The sequence below is a fragment of the Sapajus apella genome, unplaced genomic scaffold (assembly GCF_009761245.1).
Source record: "Sapajus apella isolate SASKATOON/1434 unplaced genomic scaffold, GSC_monkey_1.0 scaffold1, whole genome shotgun sequence".
NCBI classification, from domain to species: Eukaryota; Metazoa; Chordata; class Mammalia; order Primates; family Cebidae; genus Sapajus; species Sapajus apella.
The window spans coordinates 17,122,226-17,139,063 of record NW_022436941.1 but is presented as its reverse complement, the minus strand read 5'-3'; the positions used below and the strand labels follow the sequence as shown (position 1 = coordinate 17,139,063).

At 36.1% G+C, this 16,838-nt stretch overlaps 1 protein-coding gene across 5 annotated transcripts in view; it reads right to left on the bottom strand.

The window, feature by feature from the left end:
• The window catches only part of CEP120 (centrosomal protein 120), an 80,811-nt gene that overhangs the window by 49,114 nt on the left and 14,859 nt on the right, over positions 1 to 16,838 (bottom strand). For 3 of the 5 annotated variants that reach the window (XM_032267918.1, XM_032267835.1, XM_032267986.1), the window contains 4 exons: positions 9,499 to 9,647; positions 3,926 to 4,123; positions 1,439 to 1,666; positions 232 to 448 (listed from right to left, as the gene is read on the bottom strand). In XM_032267918.1, coding sequence (XP_032123809.1) covers positions 232 to 448; positions 1,439 to 1,666; positions 3,926 to 4,123; positions 9,499 to 9,647 — 792 coding nt within the window. Of the gene's footprint in view, positions 1 to 231; positions 449 to 1,438; positions 1,667 to 3,925; positions 4,124 to 9,498; positions 9,648 to 13,903; positions 13,946 to 16,838 lie in introns of all 5 variants that reach the window. The other 2 variants (XM_032267759.1, XM_032267687.1) reach the window with 1 other exon arrangement.

Genomic DNA, 16,838 nt, shown 5'->3' with positions numbered 1-16,838 from the left:
TGTACAAGTAAAATAAAAAATTCTCTTACCTTAATTTAGTGAATTCTATTTTGAAGTTAGATAGATTGCAATGACTTTGCATTGAAATTTTTTATATTTCCACACACTATTGGTTCTTAACAAATCCACAATTTTTACTTATATCTCATGAAAGTTGTCATAGTCATTTTTTAGATGGTTGCAAAATGTAATACCTCAAAGATCTGTAAACAAACAAACAAAAGACCTTACCTTTTGGATTTGGTTTGGTGTCCTTATCATACTGTAAACTTTCCACTTCACTTTCTGTTGCATCATCTTTTGTTGGAGGTGACTGGTTGTGAGATGGAACAGGGGACACTCTTGGTGATTTTGGCCCAGTAAGTGTCTTCTCCTTTACTGGGGTTAAAACTTTCTTCTTTGAATGCTCTGGCTCATGTTCATTCTGGGTCTTTAATTCAATTAAAGACTAAAAACAATTTTTAAATAAAGGATAATTTGCAAAGAACTTTCCTTCACAATCAAGCAAAAAAACTTGGCGTTGTTTTTAAAAACATAAGCTTCCTTTCCCAGTTTGGATATTCCTAATCTATTTTTCTTCATAATTTGCAAATTTCCTTACAGTATCTAGGACTAGAAAAAGGAAGATGAAGAGAGGAAATATGATATCCAGAGCTGAATACCAAAATGCATCCTAATGAGTAAGAAGGGATATTTGAGAAAGGAAGTCAGGAATAGGTGTCCCTGCGAATGGTCATTCCTACTAAGGCAGTACAATGGAGAACTACATTCCTGAAAATAAAAAAGATGTCTAATATGACTTTCTTTCTCTCCTTTATTCCACTCCCCACTAAAAATATAAGTATATATATCTTTTAAACACTCATTTCAGTTTTTGTGTCTTTAATTCACAACCTGCATAAAGATCAGCTTTTTGAAAGAACAACATAAAGCTGATTCTGGGAAAAGATACAATAAAAAAAAATACATAATTAAATAAATGCTCATCTGTGTTATGAAAGCTGACTAAAGACAGTAGGAGGACTAAAAAGCACTAAGGAACAAAGGATTTTATTTTAGCTCAGGATGCGTTAACCAAAAAGATGACAGCAATGCAGATTCCTAGGTCTAAAAATGTTTTCTTTTACTGGCGTTCCTTTTCTGCCTTAGTCATTAACTGAGTTGGTGGTGAGGGAGACCATGAGTGGGTTTCCACTGTACAAGAAGACTGTCCCAAAGGCTAAGAGGGCTCTGAGTAGGATCACTTACAAACTACAACAGAAGTTACAACACTTTTCAGAAAGGTATTTTCAGAAAGGAGGTATCATATAGCACACGCCACTAATTAAGAGTAATAAATATATCCTTATGAAGATAATTCTTCTGAGGTTCAACTTTTTTAAGTAATCATGAGTGGGACTAGTGGAGCTAGGGGAATGGAAGGAGGGCCACTACTTGCCTGGGAGTCTATGCCTTCTCTCTGCAGAGCCACAGACACTCCCACAGTTGGAGCCAGCTCCACAGGAATAGGCGCAAGCTTCTGTTTGGCTCTGTTTGGAGGGTCAAGGGTAAAAGCACCCTCGACTGTGACTGGGCGCTGGTTGATTTCTGTACTGCCCTTTTTTAGTAATCCAGTTAAAGGTATTTCTGTACTTCCAAGTGACTGGTCTCCACAGCAGAGATGAATCTAATATGAAAGGGAAAATCAAAATAGGGCTTTATACTTTTCTCCTTTCTCCTAAATATCATAAACTTAATAAGAAGTTATAAAATGATTCACAGAAAGAAAATATAATACAGATTATACCTCATTGACCTGAAGTGACTAAGTAAGGAATTCTCACACATAACAGTTAAAACTGGTGATAAAACACAAATTTTACTAAAAACTCGATAATAGCTATTACCTTTTTCATTCCTTCTTTCAGTATTACATAAGCATATGTTATTGCTCTTCCTGTCTCTTTGGTGAGCTACTTTAATATTTTACTACGCAAAATGTATAACAAAATAACTAATGCATGAATTTAAACAAAAAACAAATACCTCAACATTTTTCTATTTCCATTTTATCATTAATTTAAACATAGTTTTAAAAAATAAGTTAGTGGATCAATCCTGATTTGGAATTTAAAAACCTCAAACAGTTTTTGTTTTATTCACCCCTAAGATACCTTGAGTATTTGTTTCTCTCTTTTCTTGCTTTTCAGACCTCATATTAAAAAGAGTGCTTAACAGTAAGTAAAAGAGTATCTCTGGAGTGGAATATACTGTTAATCACTGATAGCTAATTAAAAGTTCAATATTACCTACCAACTTTTGACAAGTACAAAAAAAACCTGTTCCAAATAAATGTTACATAACTTATTTTGCCTCACTATATTGAAGCCTTAGCAAACTTCTCATTTTAATAAATAATAAATACACAATCATGCTATAAAATATATTTAGCTCTAATATCATTAGTGAAAGAGTTAAGAGACAGCTGGCCACAGTGGCTCATGCCTATAATCCCAGCTCTTTGGGAGGCCGAAGTGGGCAGATCACAAGGTCAAGAGATCGAGACCATCCTGGCTAACATGGTGAAACCCTGTCTCGACTAAAAGTACAAAAAAATATTAGCTGGGCGTTGTGGCATGCGCCTGTAGTCCCAGTTACTTGGGAGGCTGAGGCAACAGAGTCGCTTAAACCCAGGAGGCGGAGGTTGCAGTGAGCCGAGATCACACCACTGCACTCCAGCCTGGATGTCAGAGACTCCATCTAAAAAAAAAGAGACCTGTAACTTAGTCTCAAAGTTATCAATTAAGGTGTAATATTTCTATGGGCTGGAGAAAAAGTATTATCATGTAAGTGTCCTCCATTAGAAACTAATAAATAAATCAACACTTTTGGTAAGGACTGATATGTTAGATACAAAATAAAATTCAAACTGCCTTTTTCTGCCTGTCATCATTTTACACAGTCTTCAGTTTTCTAAATATCTTGGGTTTAGGAGAACCATCTCTGAAATTTATTTCTACTAAAATTTCCTAATGTTTCCTCTCACCTCTTGTCCATTACTTTATTTTAAACAAATGAATATCTAACCCTATATAACACCACCCTATTTCTGTTTTATCAAAAGGAAGTGTCATAAAAGACAGAAGAGTAAGATTTACTAGGTAAAGTTAACTTATCTTTTTCATGAGACAGAGTCTTGCCCTGCTGCCTTGGCTGGAGTACAGCGGGGTGATCATAGCTGACGGCAGCCTCCAATTCCTGGACTCAAGTTATCCTTCCACCTCAGCCTCCCGAGTAGCTAAGATTACAGGCACACACCACCATATGTAAATATTTTCTTTTTTGTAGAGACATGGTCTTGTTATGTTGCCCAGGCCAGTCTTGAACTCTTGGCCTCAAGTGATCCTCCCATCTTGGCCTCTCAAAGTGCTGGGATTATAGGAATGACCTACCATGCTCAGCCACTGTTTGCTTTTAAATGGAGTCCAATTTAAAAAGAGTTCATAAAAAAATAACTCAAGTGCAAATTTTAGAAAGCTGTCTTACCTTGTTGCTTTTAAAAACAGTAAGGCACATATATTTTGAAATTGAGACTGTGATGTGCACGCCTACACCTAATATCTCTACTAACAGTAATAAAACCTTGCCTATGCCCACAGCTCTAGGCTCCAGGAATAATTTTTTATTGCAAAGGACTGATAACTGATATACCTCTTTTCTCAATTACTGGGAAGAAAGGTGTTACCTCATAAAATTCTGAAGTAACTGTAATGCCAATGACTTCATGACTCAGGATAGTACCTAAAAAAATTAGAAGACATGGCAGAAAGATAACCCCTACTACTGAAACAGAATTAAGTTTAGGTACTAACTCTAGTTTAGTTTAGGTACTAAATTAACGCATAAAACACCACCTCCAGTTAAAAACGTTTGCTGCAGTACTTACCTGTAGTTTAGACTGAAGAGCCAGGTAAACACGAAGAACTTCTATACTGCTGCGGATGCGAACCGATGCTCTCTCTGGCTCAAAGTTAGGGTTGATCAAATCATTGAAGGGTTCATTTGTAACATCATTTCCCAGTAAAGAGTAGTAAAAAAAAAACTCAGGCTGTCTTTCTGGAAGTTTCATGGTACATGGAATTAACTAAACATTTCAGGAAAAAGAAAACAGTATTACTTTCTAAACCACTAAACATGCTTGTGCATCTATTGCACTCCCAAAATATTTGCTAAAATGTTGATTTTTTATTTGATGTCTTAAAATTAACCCCTCAAATAAAATGTCTGAATTTCTGCCAAATTACTATTAAATTACTAGTTTAATTTTTTAAAGGGTTGTCTTAGAAAAGCAGAGTCTAAAATACTTTATAGATTCATGTTGTTTTAAAGTTTTCATTGCATTCAACTGGTCCATGAAAGAATATGTGAAAGTTCTAACTAGAAGAAAGAGGTTAAATATTTCAAACTGAGCTTTCCTTATTTTCACATATTTTATTTCATCTTATCCTTACTCAGCCATCAGAGGCTCTATGTTACAAATGAGAAAAGGTTTTAAAAAAATTTAATGCAGGCTATTTAATATATAACATCTTAGTTAAGGTCTCCGATAAAGTTTTTAGCTATTCTGTCAAAATTTAGAGGCCTACTAATTAACACCAAAAAAACGCCTTTTGTACCACGAGCATTACTTTTCAGAGGTGATAGTTTCATGGCTACATATGACTAAGAGATGGGATTCCTCTCCTACAAAACATAAAGTATCTTCTAACAGACCCCTAATGTTTACTAGCATATTGTTAAACAATAAGCTATAAACATTTAATGTGTTCAATAGGGGATGGCTTAAATATAATTATCATACACCATGGCTGCTAAATAATAACATACTAACTGAAAGTTATCTAAGACAGCAGTCCCTAACCATTCTGGCACCAAGGACTGGTTTCATGGAAGACAATTTTTTCACAAACAGGAGGGTGTAGGGGGAACAGTTATAGGAGGAAACAGTTCTACCTCAGATTATTAGGCATTAGATTCTCATAAGGAGCATGCAACCTAGATCCCTTCGTGCTCCTATGAAAACCTAATGCTGCCACTGATCTGACAGGAGGCAGAGCTCGGGGGATAATGCTTGCTTCTCTGCTGCTCACCTCCTGCTATGTAGCCTGGTTCCTAACAGGCCACAAACCTGTACCATTCCACAGCCTGAGGGTTGGGGATCCCTGCTCTAAGACATACTGCTGGTTTAAAAAAATTACCAAAAAAAAAAGAAAAAAAAAAAAAAACCAAATAGTTTATAGTTTATATAGTTTGTGAAAATAAACGTAGTATCCACTTAGATTACAATAGCACAATACCAGACACATAATAAATGTAAGTTATTTTAATCCCACACTGTAAAATGTATTCATGTTTAAGTGAGTAGATTTTAGTCATATGGACGTATACACATCTATGCACTTAGAATTGTTACGATCACAGATTCTGGAGTCAGATCCCAAAGCCCACTCTGGTTCCATCAATAACTTACTGTAAAGCTTTAGAAAAATTACATAATCACTGTGTGTATCCACTTGTTTTAGGGTTGTTGGTAGGATTAAAAGAGATACATAGTCATGGCTACAACAATGCCTAGCACACAGTGAGCTGTTAAGTGAGAATAGAAAATACCTGGGGAAAAACACACTATCCATAAGAGTGATTATTCTGGAAAAGTTTAGAAAAGATTTTCATTTGCTTTCACTTTCTTTCATAATCACAAAGCAATAAAACTATTAAGAAATAAAGACCCTTATATATTTCACAGTATATTTAATTCTAAGTTATTCCCATTATGGAAAGAAATTCTTTTAAAAATTCTTTATTATCCTGATATTTCAAGACTATATTTTTTTCCGACTCTTAACTTTCAATATTTAAGAAAAGAAGGAAGCAAGATTATCACTAGCCAGTCTTCCATCTCCAAACTTAATCGTCCATTCTACTAAAACTTTATAGTAACATGTGCTAAGTCATTGATTTGCATCTGAAAAGTTTTGCAAATTTGTTTATTACTAGATGCTTTCTCACACTGCCTTTGAATAAGTTGAGAGGAAAAAATTAAACAGCTAGTTTCATCCCAAACATAAAGAATGCAATTATTAAGCAGCAACACCCCACCACCCATACTCTCCTGCCCCAAGTCCCTGGAAATCACAAATCTGCTCGTAGGAACTTTTGTCTATTGTGGACGTTTCATATAAATGGAACCATACAATGTGTGGCCTTTTGTGTCTGTCTTCATTCACTTAGCATGTTTGTTTCCAACATTCCTTTATGCTGCTGCAAGTATCAGTACTTCATTCCTTTTTTTTTTTTTTTTTACTATTAAGATGGAGGTCTTGCTATGTTGTCCCAGCTGGTCTTGAACTGCTGGGACTCAAGGGATCGTCTTGGCCTCCGGCTCCTGAGTAGCTGGGATTACAGGTGTGTGCCACAACCACCCACAGGTAGTAGTACTTTGATAGCTAAATTGCATTTAATTGTGTAGATATACCAAAGTTTGTTTATCCATTCATCTGGGCATCTGTTTTCACCTTTTGATAGCCAAAAGTTTTCACCTTTTAGCTATCATGAATAGTATTGCTATAAACACTCACATACAAGTTTTTATTTGAACACCTGTTTTCAATACTTTTGGGTATAGACCTAGGAGTAGTATTGCTGGTCATGCGGTAATTCTGTTTAACATTCTGAGGAATCTATCCGGCTTAATTTTTTTATAGAGATAGCAAGAAGTCTGCCAGACATTAACTTGTATTGTTTTTTATTTAAACTAAACTGAAATAGTAATTTGTCCCAGTAAATTACCTGTATTATCAAGAACTGTATTATACTGGTTTTTAAGAGTTACAGACTCAATAGGTCAATTACCCACAGGAAACTTTACCATACAAATGTAGCTTCTCACAAACTATATGGTAGGCACCTTACTAATATTACCTCATTCCTCATGCACAACTGAAAAGATAGTACTATCACCACTATATAACTATAAAATCAAGCCTCAAAAAGATTAACTTGCCTAAGTTGAAGGTGCTAGTAAATACTGCGAATGAGATTCCAACTCAAATCTATCTTATTCCAAACTCATTAAGAGGCAAGAGAGCATTATATGGGAACAAGAGAATATTAAAACTGATCACGTGGTCAGATATACTTGGGGCATTAACTAGCTGTAAGATCTTCCCAAGACTTGGTTTCCTTATCTCTAAAATGAAAATAACTCAAGATTGTGGTAGGATTAAATACAAAATATGCAGAGTGGTGGCACAGTGTCTATTATACAGAGCATTATACAGTAATTAATCAATAAATAGGAACAATTATGCCTCCCTAAGGAGGATAAAAATGTTAAAACAGTGATTTAAAATTCAGCCAGGCATGGTGGCTCAGGCCTGTCATCCCAGCACTTTGGGATGCCAAGGTGGGAGGATCACCTGAGGTCAGGAGTTCAAGACCAGCCTGGCCAACATGGTGAAACCTCCGTCTCCACTAAAAATACAAAAACTAGCCAGACATGATGGCAGGCACCTGTAATCGCAGCCATTCAGGAGGCTGAGGCAGGAGAATCCCTTGAATTGGGGAGGTGGACGTTGCGGTGAGCCGAGATTGCACCATTGCACTTCAGCCTGGGCGACAAGGGTGAGACTCCATCTCAAAAAAATAAAATTAAAAAATAAAATGCTTTGCAAATGTGTTAACAACACAGTAAAAATACAGTACATTCCTAATTATCTAACATGTGGACAAGAGTGTTCTGATGCGGTTAATAAATAAAAAGACAATAGATATCTGGCTTTCCCTGCAACTGGAGTGGCATATTAAGCTATAACAATCCACAAGCAGAGTTGTAAGAAGAGAAGAAGAAAAATAAGGAAACCGATACAAAGGTGAAAGTACATATGTACCAGTGAGGAAAGTACAGTACCAAATTAGGAGAGAAAGAGTAAATGCTCAAAGAACACAAAGTTCTTTAATATAGTGGGCATGAATTCAGTGTGACAAAGTAAACACATTCCTGAAAAAAATCTTTATCTGATGTACCTTGCAAGTCAAATAATAATGTGGCCACTAATTGCATATTTCATTTGTGAATGTGGATTATATGGACATTTTGTTCCTTTAAGAAAGTAAATAAGGCCAGGCATGGTGGCTCACACCTATAATCCCAGTGCCTTGTGAGGCTGAGGCAGGAGGATCATTTGAGGCTAGGAGTTCGAGACCAGCCTGAGCAGCATAGAGAAACCCTGTTTCTTTAAAAAATTTAAAAATTAGCTGGGTGTGATTGCACATGCCTGTAATCTCAGATACTCAGGAGGCTGAGGCAGAGGGATCAATTGACTGTTGGAGCTCAAGGCTACAGTGAGCTATGATTATGCCAAGGCATTCCAGCCTGGGCGACAAAGACTTGTCTCTTAGGGAAAAAAGCAGGGAAGGGAATAATCTGATAAAAAATTTTACAGTCAAAAACCATATTATCTATTTTTATAAGTATTAACTATTTCCGCTACTATAGAACAACATAATGTCAAGAAAAGTAGACTTGTAAAACCAAGTTGACCACAGAGGAGGGAAAGAAAAAGGGAAGTCAACTTGAGAAAGGCAATGGAATAACAGCTACCCTTGTGCTGAGCCACTGTTGGGAAGGCAATCTACCATGAGCCCTGAGCATCCCTGCACATTCTTGCAGAGTACGCCAAGACTGCAAGGCCCGAACCACTCTTTTACTCAGACCATTTCCCAGGGTTGTTTAAGCAACTTGAGAGATAAGGTAATGTGTCTTCCTGGACAAAGACCAGGCCTGCTTACTGCTTATAATAAAAGTAGCAGGTTCCTCAAATTCAGTTTCCTCAGCTATGATAAAACCCACTAATGTGCAAAGCAATGACCTGGGCCCCTCTGTGTAGTCCCCATGGGACTTGGACTAAGGGGAACTGAAAGAAATATACCAATATTCATATTCTTGCTGTGCTGAGGGTAATAAATTCCTTTGTTTCTGATCCAGAACCTGTGTCTTCTGCTAGCATCCATGATAGTAACACCTTAATTTGTCAGTTTATAAACAAGGTAAAATAGAACCCCAAACACTATAGGCATTAAGTACTACTGGAAGAAAGTATTCCTTACATTTTAAGTTTCTCCAAAAAGTAAATTATTCACAAATCTAAAAATCCTTTCGTGTCAGTCCTTACAATGCCACACAGTACAATGGAAAATAATGTTAACTGATGGTCATTCTCCTAAATCCTGAGAGATTTAATTTATTCTCGTACAATCAAGATAATCAAAATCTATTCTTTTCCTAAATTAAAAAGTTTTCTTTCTAGTATAAAAGAAAACTGTTATGAAGTCATTTTTCAAAAGTTAAAAAAAAAAAAAAAGGTCTACCTATAAATCTTTTTAATACCTGGAAGGTAAAATGTTTTACATAATGTTTTCAAATTCTTCATTAGTCACCAATCTCATGGAAAGTCTCACCTGTTCCAACTGGGTGGCAAATGCTATGGTCACTGACATAATGAAGGAGTCAGTGCAATATTCTGCTGGTCCAATCTGATGGTAGCCTCCCTCTTCATTCAGCACTGCCACAATGTCCCTGGGGTCAAGTCCAGCCAGGATGGCAGGTACTTTACAGAGAAAAACACAATGAAACTACATTGTAGTTTGTCATAAACCATTATAAGATTTTTTAAACTGATTATATTTTTCAATTTGCTTGGTGATTTCATGAATACAGTTAATACTAATAATAATGTTTCCCTTACTTTCTTACATATTCACCAAAGTAACCTTAATTAACCAGCATTTTCTTTTCTGTACATAAAAGTAAAATTCTGAAGCAACATTTTTAAAACCTTAAGGTAACAAACCACATAGAAAAGGCATCTAACATAGATTTTACAGTGAATCTAAACTAGAAAGTGAATAAGCTAGATGTGGCTAAGAAGAAAAGTGTGAACAGGGAATGGGAGAGGTAAAAAAAAAAAAAAAAAAGCTCTAGACAGAAAGAACAGTATGTACAAGAGCACAGAAGCAAGCAAGAGAAAGCATGTGGTGAGAAAACTGAAATAGGCATAGAGTGCCAGATCACAGAGCGAGAACCGACAAACAGAAGGAGGTGGGACTGGAGAGATAAGCAGAGGCCATATCATACTGCCTTTCTGTATGTTATCCAGAAACATTTTTGGATAGTTTTCTCATAAGAGAAAATGATGAAAAATTTTTGAGAAGAAAACTGACATAATCAAATAGGCTTTAGTATGAGAAGACTGAAGAGGGACAGGGTTTTTCAAATTGATTTAAAAAAATAAAAAACATACACAACTAAAATAATAGATAATATCCAATGTCACGGAGAATTCAGGAAAGTGAGTGCTCTCAGCGTTGGCAGGTATACACTAGCATAACCTATTAGAGAGTGATGTATCAGGGCCTACCAGAATTTTACATGTGCATACCCTATAAACAAGCAATTCTTCTTCTAGGAGTTAATCCTAAAGAGTTGCGCTTACAGTAGCAGTGGCTAAAAACAGTATGATTAAGAGCACAGATATCAGAGTCACATAGAGTAAGGTTCCAATCCCAGTTCTGTCCTTCACTTGTCATATAGGGAAACTAAATCCATCTCTTTTAGTCTCCTTTTTTTTCTAGAAAGCTTTTATAGAGTTGTTGAAAGATCAAATTAAATAATGAAAGCAAAGCATTTAGCACAGCCTCCGACCCATTAATCACTTTAATAAAGGTAGCCATTATATAGTAAGGCCAATAGAGCTTAGAAGTTAAAATAAGTATGACATGTTCTCACTGACACAGAAGGGAGTTACAAACAGGTTGAAGGTGAAAACAGAATAAATCTTTAGTGTTGGAATGGAATTGAAGGTGTCAATCTGGATTGACTATATACATATTGAAGTGTCAACCTATATCTATATATAAAACAGCATCAATTCAGATATTGAATGTGAATTCAATATATATCTAGAACAACATCAATTCAGGTATCTCATTCATATATATATATGTATATATATACATATATTAATTTATATGAATATGTGTGTGTACATATATATATATATATATATATTTTTTTTTTTTAAGACAGAATCTTGCTGTGTCACCCAGGTTGGAGTGGATTTCAGCTCACTGCAACCTCCACCCCGCAGGTTCAAGCGATCTTCCTGCCTCACCTCCTGAGTAGCTGGGATTACAGACTTGTGCCACCAAGCCAGGCTAATTTTTGCATTTTTAGTAGAGACACGGTTTCACCATGTCGGCCAGGCCAGTCTCAAACTCCTGGCCTCAAGGGATCCACCTGCCTCGGCCTCCCAAAGTGCTGGGATTACAGGCGTGAGCCACTGTGCCTGGCCCTGTTCAATGTATATTGATAAATATAAGCAAAATGGTGTATATATGCTATGATTTCAGTGTGTTCCCTCCAAAACCCCCATGTTGAAATTTAATGGCTAATGTGATGGTATTACAAGATAAGGTCTTAAACAGGTGATTAGGTCAAGAGAGCTCCTCCCTAATAAATGAGATCAGGTGCCTTTATGAAAGGGCTTGGTGGAGAGAGTTCCTCTCTTGCTCTTCAGCCTTCCAATATGTGAAGATTCAGGACAAAGTCCCTCACCAGATGCCAATGCCTTGATCTTGAACTTCCCAGCCTCCAGTACTGCGAGAAATAAATGTCTGTTGTTTATAAATTGCCCAGTCTGTAGTACTCTATTACTGCAACACAAAACAGGTAAGACAGTATGTATATATATAAATGTGTGTATGTATTTATGCGTGTGTATACACACATATGCACATATTCCCTCACTTTGTCTACTGAAAGGGCCTGGGAACAGTGACACCTCAGTATCAACTAACATACCTAGCACCTAGATCTTGATTTCTAAACATCATTCTTTACTAAAAGGAAGCAGGGTTCCTTAGAGAATTGGCTGAATCCAGGGCTGAGACAGGGTAAGCACAAGATGAGCTTGGAACATCTTCTTGTACCAGAAAATATTTTTTTTAAAAGCTCAAAAAATCATGGAGACATTCAAAAGGAAACAAAAGCAACTTGAAGTGGCTGCCCAAATCTGGGAAAAATAATTAAGGGTAGTTAAATATTGTAAAACACTAAATAAAAAGAAAAAACTATAAATTCAGACTGATATAAATAAATGAATAAATTGAAGCTCTAATGAGAAATGGAATATATTCATGATTTCACATTTCTGTCCCACAAAAGAGCTATTAATTACAAAGGAAAAAAACAGTTGAGAACACTAACACACAACAGTTTAATCAAGTAATCAAAGTGAGCATCAACAGTAATGGGACAAATGAAAATCGTGCAACACCTGATGCAATGGGAAGAATGTGGCATCTCTTCTGGGATATTTCTGCCAAATGTGCATAAGCCACATCTAAAATCAGACAAACTCAAGTCATGAAACATTCTACAAATTAAGTGGCCTGCAGTCTTCAAAATTTCAAGTTCATGGAAAGATCAAGGAACTATTTCAGAATACACAGATATAACAATTAAATGTAACATCTAATTCTAAACTAAATGCCTTTCCTATAAAGTAAATTATTGGGAAAAGACAATTGGTAAAACAAAACTGGAACAAAATTAGGTGGTAGTAATGGATCCATTGATTGGATTTCATTAATGCAGTGAGGTTACATGTGTTAATACATTGAAATAAACTTCTCAGTTCTGACGGATATATCACGGTTATGTAGGAGAATGCTCTAATAAACACTCCAAATATTCAGGTGCATTAGGTAGCAAATTCCTCTCAAATAGTTCGGGGAAAAATATTCTTCTTCATAACATATTTCCAACTTTTGGGGAAGAGTGAGATTGTTTCACAACAGAAAAAATTCTTAGATTTTTTTTTTTTTTTTTTTTTTTTACTGAGGGAAAAAATAATAAAAGCTCTAGAATCTGACTTCCAAGTTTGTATCCTGACTTTACTACTTACAATTTATGCCATTTTGGCAAACAGATCACTGAAATTCAATTTGCCCATCTCGGGTTTATGGTTGAGAACACTTACATACTGCCAAAGACACATAAGCTACATCTAAAATCAGATGGCCTAGAGGCCATCCAAATGAAGATGTCCAGGAGGCAAGTGATATTTGGGTCCAAAGGCCTAAGTTGGGGTCTTTGGCACAGAAGAGTATGACTGATGCCTGGTAAATAAATAAGATTGCATTTGAAGAGTGTGTACAGAATGAGAAGATTTCTTTAATATATAAAGGTTGGGAAGGGAAGAAAAGGCTAAAAGGAAGTTAAGAAGTACTGGTAAGAGAAGTTGAGGAAAAGCAGTTATTGTTAAAATACTAAATTACAATTTCTATCTTCTCAATTCAAAAGGTAATTCTCAACTCAGAATTAAACTTTTAGGACAATACAACTATTTATAAATTCACTGAACTAAGAATATATGTGTCACGTATGTTCATCATGGCACTGTTTACAATGGCAAAGATCTGGAACCAACCCATATGCCCATCAATGATAGAATGGACAAGGAAAATGTGGCACATATACACCATGCAATACTATGCAGCTATAAAAAATGATGAGTTCGTGTCCTTTGTAGGGACATGGATGAATCTGGAAACCATCATTCTCAGCAAATTGATACAAGAACAGAAAATCAAACACCGCATGTTCCACTCATAGGCACGTGTTGAACAATGAGAACACAGGGACACAGGGAGGGGAGCATCACACACTGGGGTCTGTTGCGGGGGGTGGCCAAGGGAGGGACAGCCAGGGAGTGGGGAGGTCAGGGAAGGATAACAGGGGGAGAAATGCTAGATGTAGGTGATAAGGGGATAGAGGCAGCAAACCACATTGCCACGTGTGTACCTATGCAACAATTCTGCATGATCTGCACATGTACCCCAGAACCTAAAGTACAATTTTTAAAAAAAAGGAATATATGTGCCAATATAAACAGCACTATTAATGTTAATTTTCCACGTACGTACATCTAGGACATTCCACGCAACATGACTGAAGCATAGCAGAATACCAATTGTATAATTTCAATTTCACTATTAGTTTCTCTGACTTCCAGAAGACACTTATCTTCTTCCTCTACAGAAAAAGTTTACACAACAGATGTAATCACAAAATAGCAGAGTAGGAAAGAACTTTACAGACTATCTCATCCAATTCCATCATTTTACCTAAAAGAAAATACAGACTGTTAAACACTTAAGAAGAAATATGCAGTCTGGTACATAAAGCTTAGAAATCTTCACTTGGCCCTAATAGCAAATAAAAAGCTGAACAAACTAAAAATTAACAACTCTCCACAGATCTGTCTGAAAAGTGAGGTCTCAGGAAAATTGCTGCTCCCCAAAACCAGGGAAACAGACAGGGAGCTACAGAGAATCACAATTTTGGAACAGAAAGAACCAATGCAGGAAGTAGGAAAACCTAAACTGAGATGAACTGCTGGTAGCTTGGTGTGAACCAGCCTAAAAAATAAAAACTCCAGAGCAACCCAGTCACAAGGGGGCCCCACACTTTTGTGAGTTTTACCTCCAGGAGCTCTACCAGGTCCTCACAGTGAATATCAAAGTTCCCTCATGCTTCTGGCATAGGGAAGAGAAAAGAAACCATTCTGAAACGTGACAGAGAATTCTGTTCTTGTTAACAAGTCCCGCCCTCGAGAGAAACTATTTGCCAGAGCCTAACCTGTTCAGGTTCTATCAGAGCCTAACTGACCTCAGAGAAGGGAAATACTCAACTCCAGCTGCCTCTAGTCTTCCATGCATGGGAAGGGAATTCACAACTCCAGTCCCTCCAGGCACTGTGCCCCATCTAAGGGGAGAAAAAACTGAGAAGCAATGGTGAAGTTCAAACCCAAGGGGCACAGGTTCAGAAAACAACTGAGACCTAACCATAAGGCTATAGAATGCTTCCTCTTCCCCACTCTTGACCACTACATTACTAAAACCTATTTACAGCAGTTCCTTTTGCCCCATACATCATGTCTGATTTGCAACAAAAAATTGCAAGGTATGCTAAAAGGAAAAAAAAAAAACAGTTTGAAGAGACTAAATAAGCATCAGAGCTAAAGTCAGATATGGCAGGAATGTTGGAATTACCAAAACAGAAATTTTTTTTTAACTATGATTAATATGCCTTATAAAGCTTTAACGGAAAAAGTAGACAGCATACAATAACAGAGAGATAATAGCAGCAGAGAGATGGAAAGTGTAAGAAAAAATAAAAAAGAAATGCTAGAGACAATATAACAGAAATGAATGACTATAAGAATTGGTTTTTTAGTAGATGGGACACAGGCTGAGGAAAGAATCTTTGAGCTTGATGAGACAATAGGAATTTCCAAAACTGGAAAGTGAAGAGAAAAAAGACTGGGGGAGGAGGAAGAAAAAAAGGACAGAACAGAACATCTCAGAACTGTAACATAATTAAAAATGGTGTAATAAACACAGATTGGGGGATACCAAAAGAAAAAAGGGAGAAAGGAACAGAACGATATTTCAAGCAATAATTACTGAGATTCAGGAAGTTCAGAAAACACTGAGCTGGATAAATGCCAAAAAAACTTGCTGTTAGGCATCCCATATCAGAATATCAAAGGTAAGGAAAAAATACTGAAAGAAGCCAAACAGGAAAAAAAAATTGTAGCTCTAGGGGACCAAAGATAGAATTACATCCAACTTCTCAGAAGGCATGCAAGCAAGAAGCGTAAAGTATTGAAAACATTGAGGAAAAAAAACCCACCACCCTAAAATTCTGTGCCCAGTGAAATGATCCTTCAAAAGTGAAGGAGAAAAAAAAACTCTCAGACAAATAAAAATTGAGGGCATTTGTTGCCAGTAGACCTGAGTGCAAGAAATACTAGAAAGTTCTTCACAGACAAGAAAAATGACATGGGTCGCAAGCTCACATCTACACAAAGAAATAAACATCAGAGAATAAATGAAAGTAAAATAAAAACTTTTATTTAAATTGATCTAACAGATAAAAGGTTCTTCAATTATGTGTGTGTGTGCACATGTGTGTATTGTATGCATGTGCTCCTGTGTAACTAAAATGAAAGCAATAATACAAGGAACAAGAAGGATTAGTAATATTTTATTTTAAAATACTTACAACAACCTATGAAGCAGTATAATTTTATTTGAAAGTGGACCTTCAAAGTAAAAGCAGTATACCATTATTTGAAATTTGTAAATGTGTAGTGCAAACTGTAGGGCAACCACTAAAAAAGTAAAAAAATTAAAATTAAAAAAAAAAATAAGGAATAAGGAACAAGAGAAACAATATAAAATGCTAACAAATAAGGCTGTTATTCCCGCAACTATATTAATAATCACCTTGAACATCAATAGTTTAAAAGCACCAGTTAAAAAACAGATTGTCAGAGTGGATCAAAAAACAAGATCCAACTATATGTTATCTACAAGAAACACACTTTAAATGCAAAAAACAAATATAGACGAAAAGCTATACTAATCAAAAGTAAGTGGTAGTAGTTATATTAATTTCAGATAGAACAGACTTCAGAACCGAAGAAAGTTAATAGGGAAAGGAGGAATATTACATGATGATAAAGGGGTCAATTCTCCAAGAACACAAAATAATTTTTAATGTCAATGCACCTAACAGAGTATCAAAATACATGCAGCAAAAACCGATAGAACTGCGAGGAGAAATAATTGAATCCAACTTGGAGACTTTAACACACACTATCAAAAATGGACAGATCCAGCAGGCAGAAAATCATTAAGGACGTAGCTGAACTCAACATTATCAATCAACT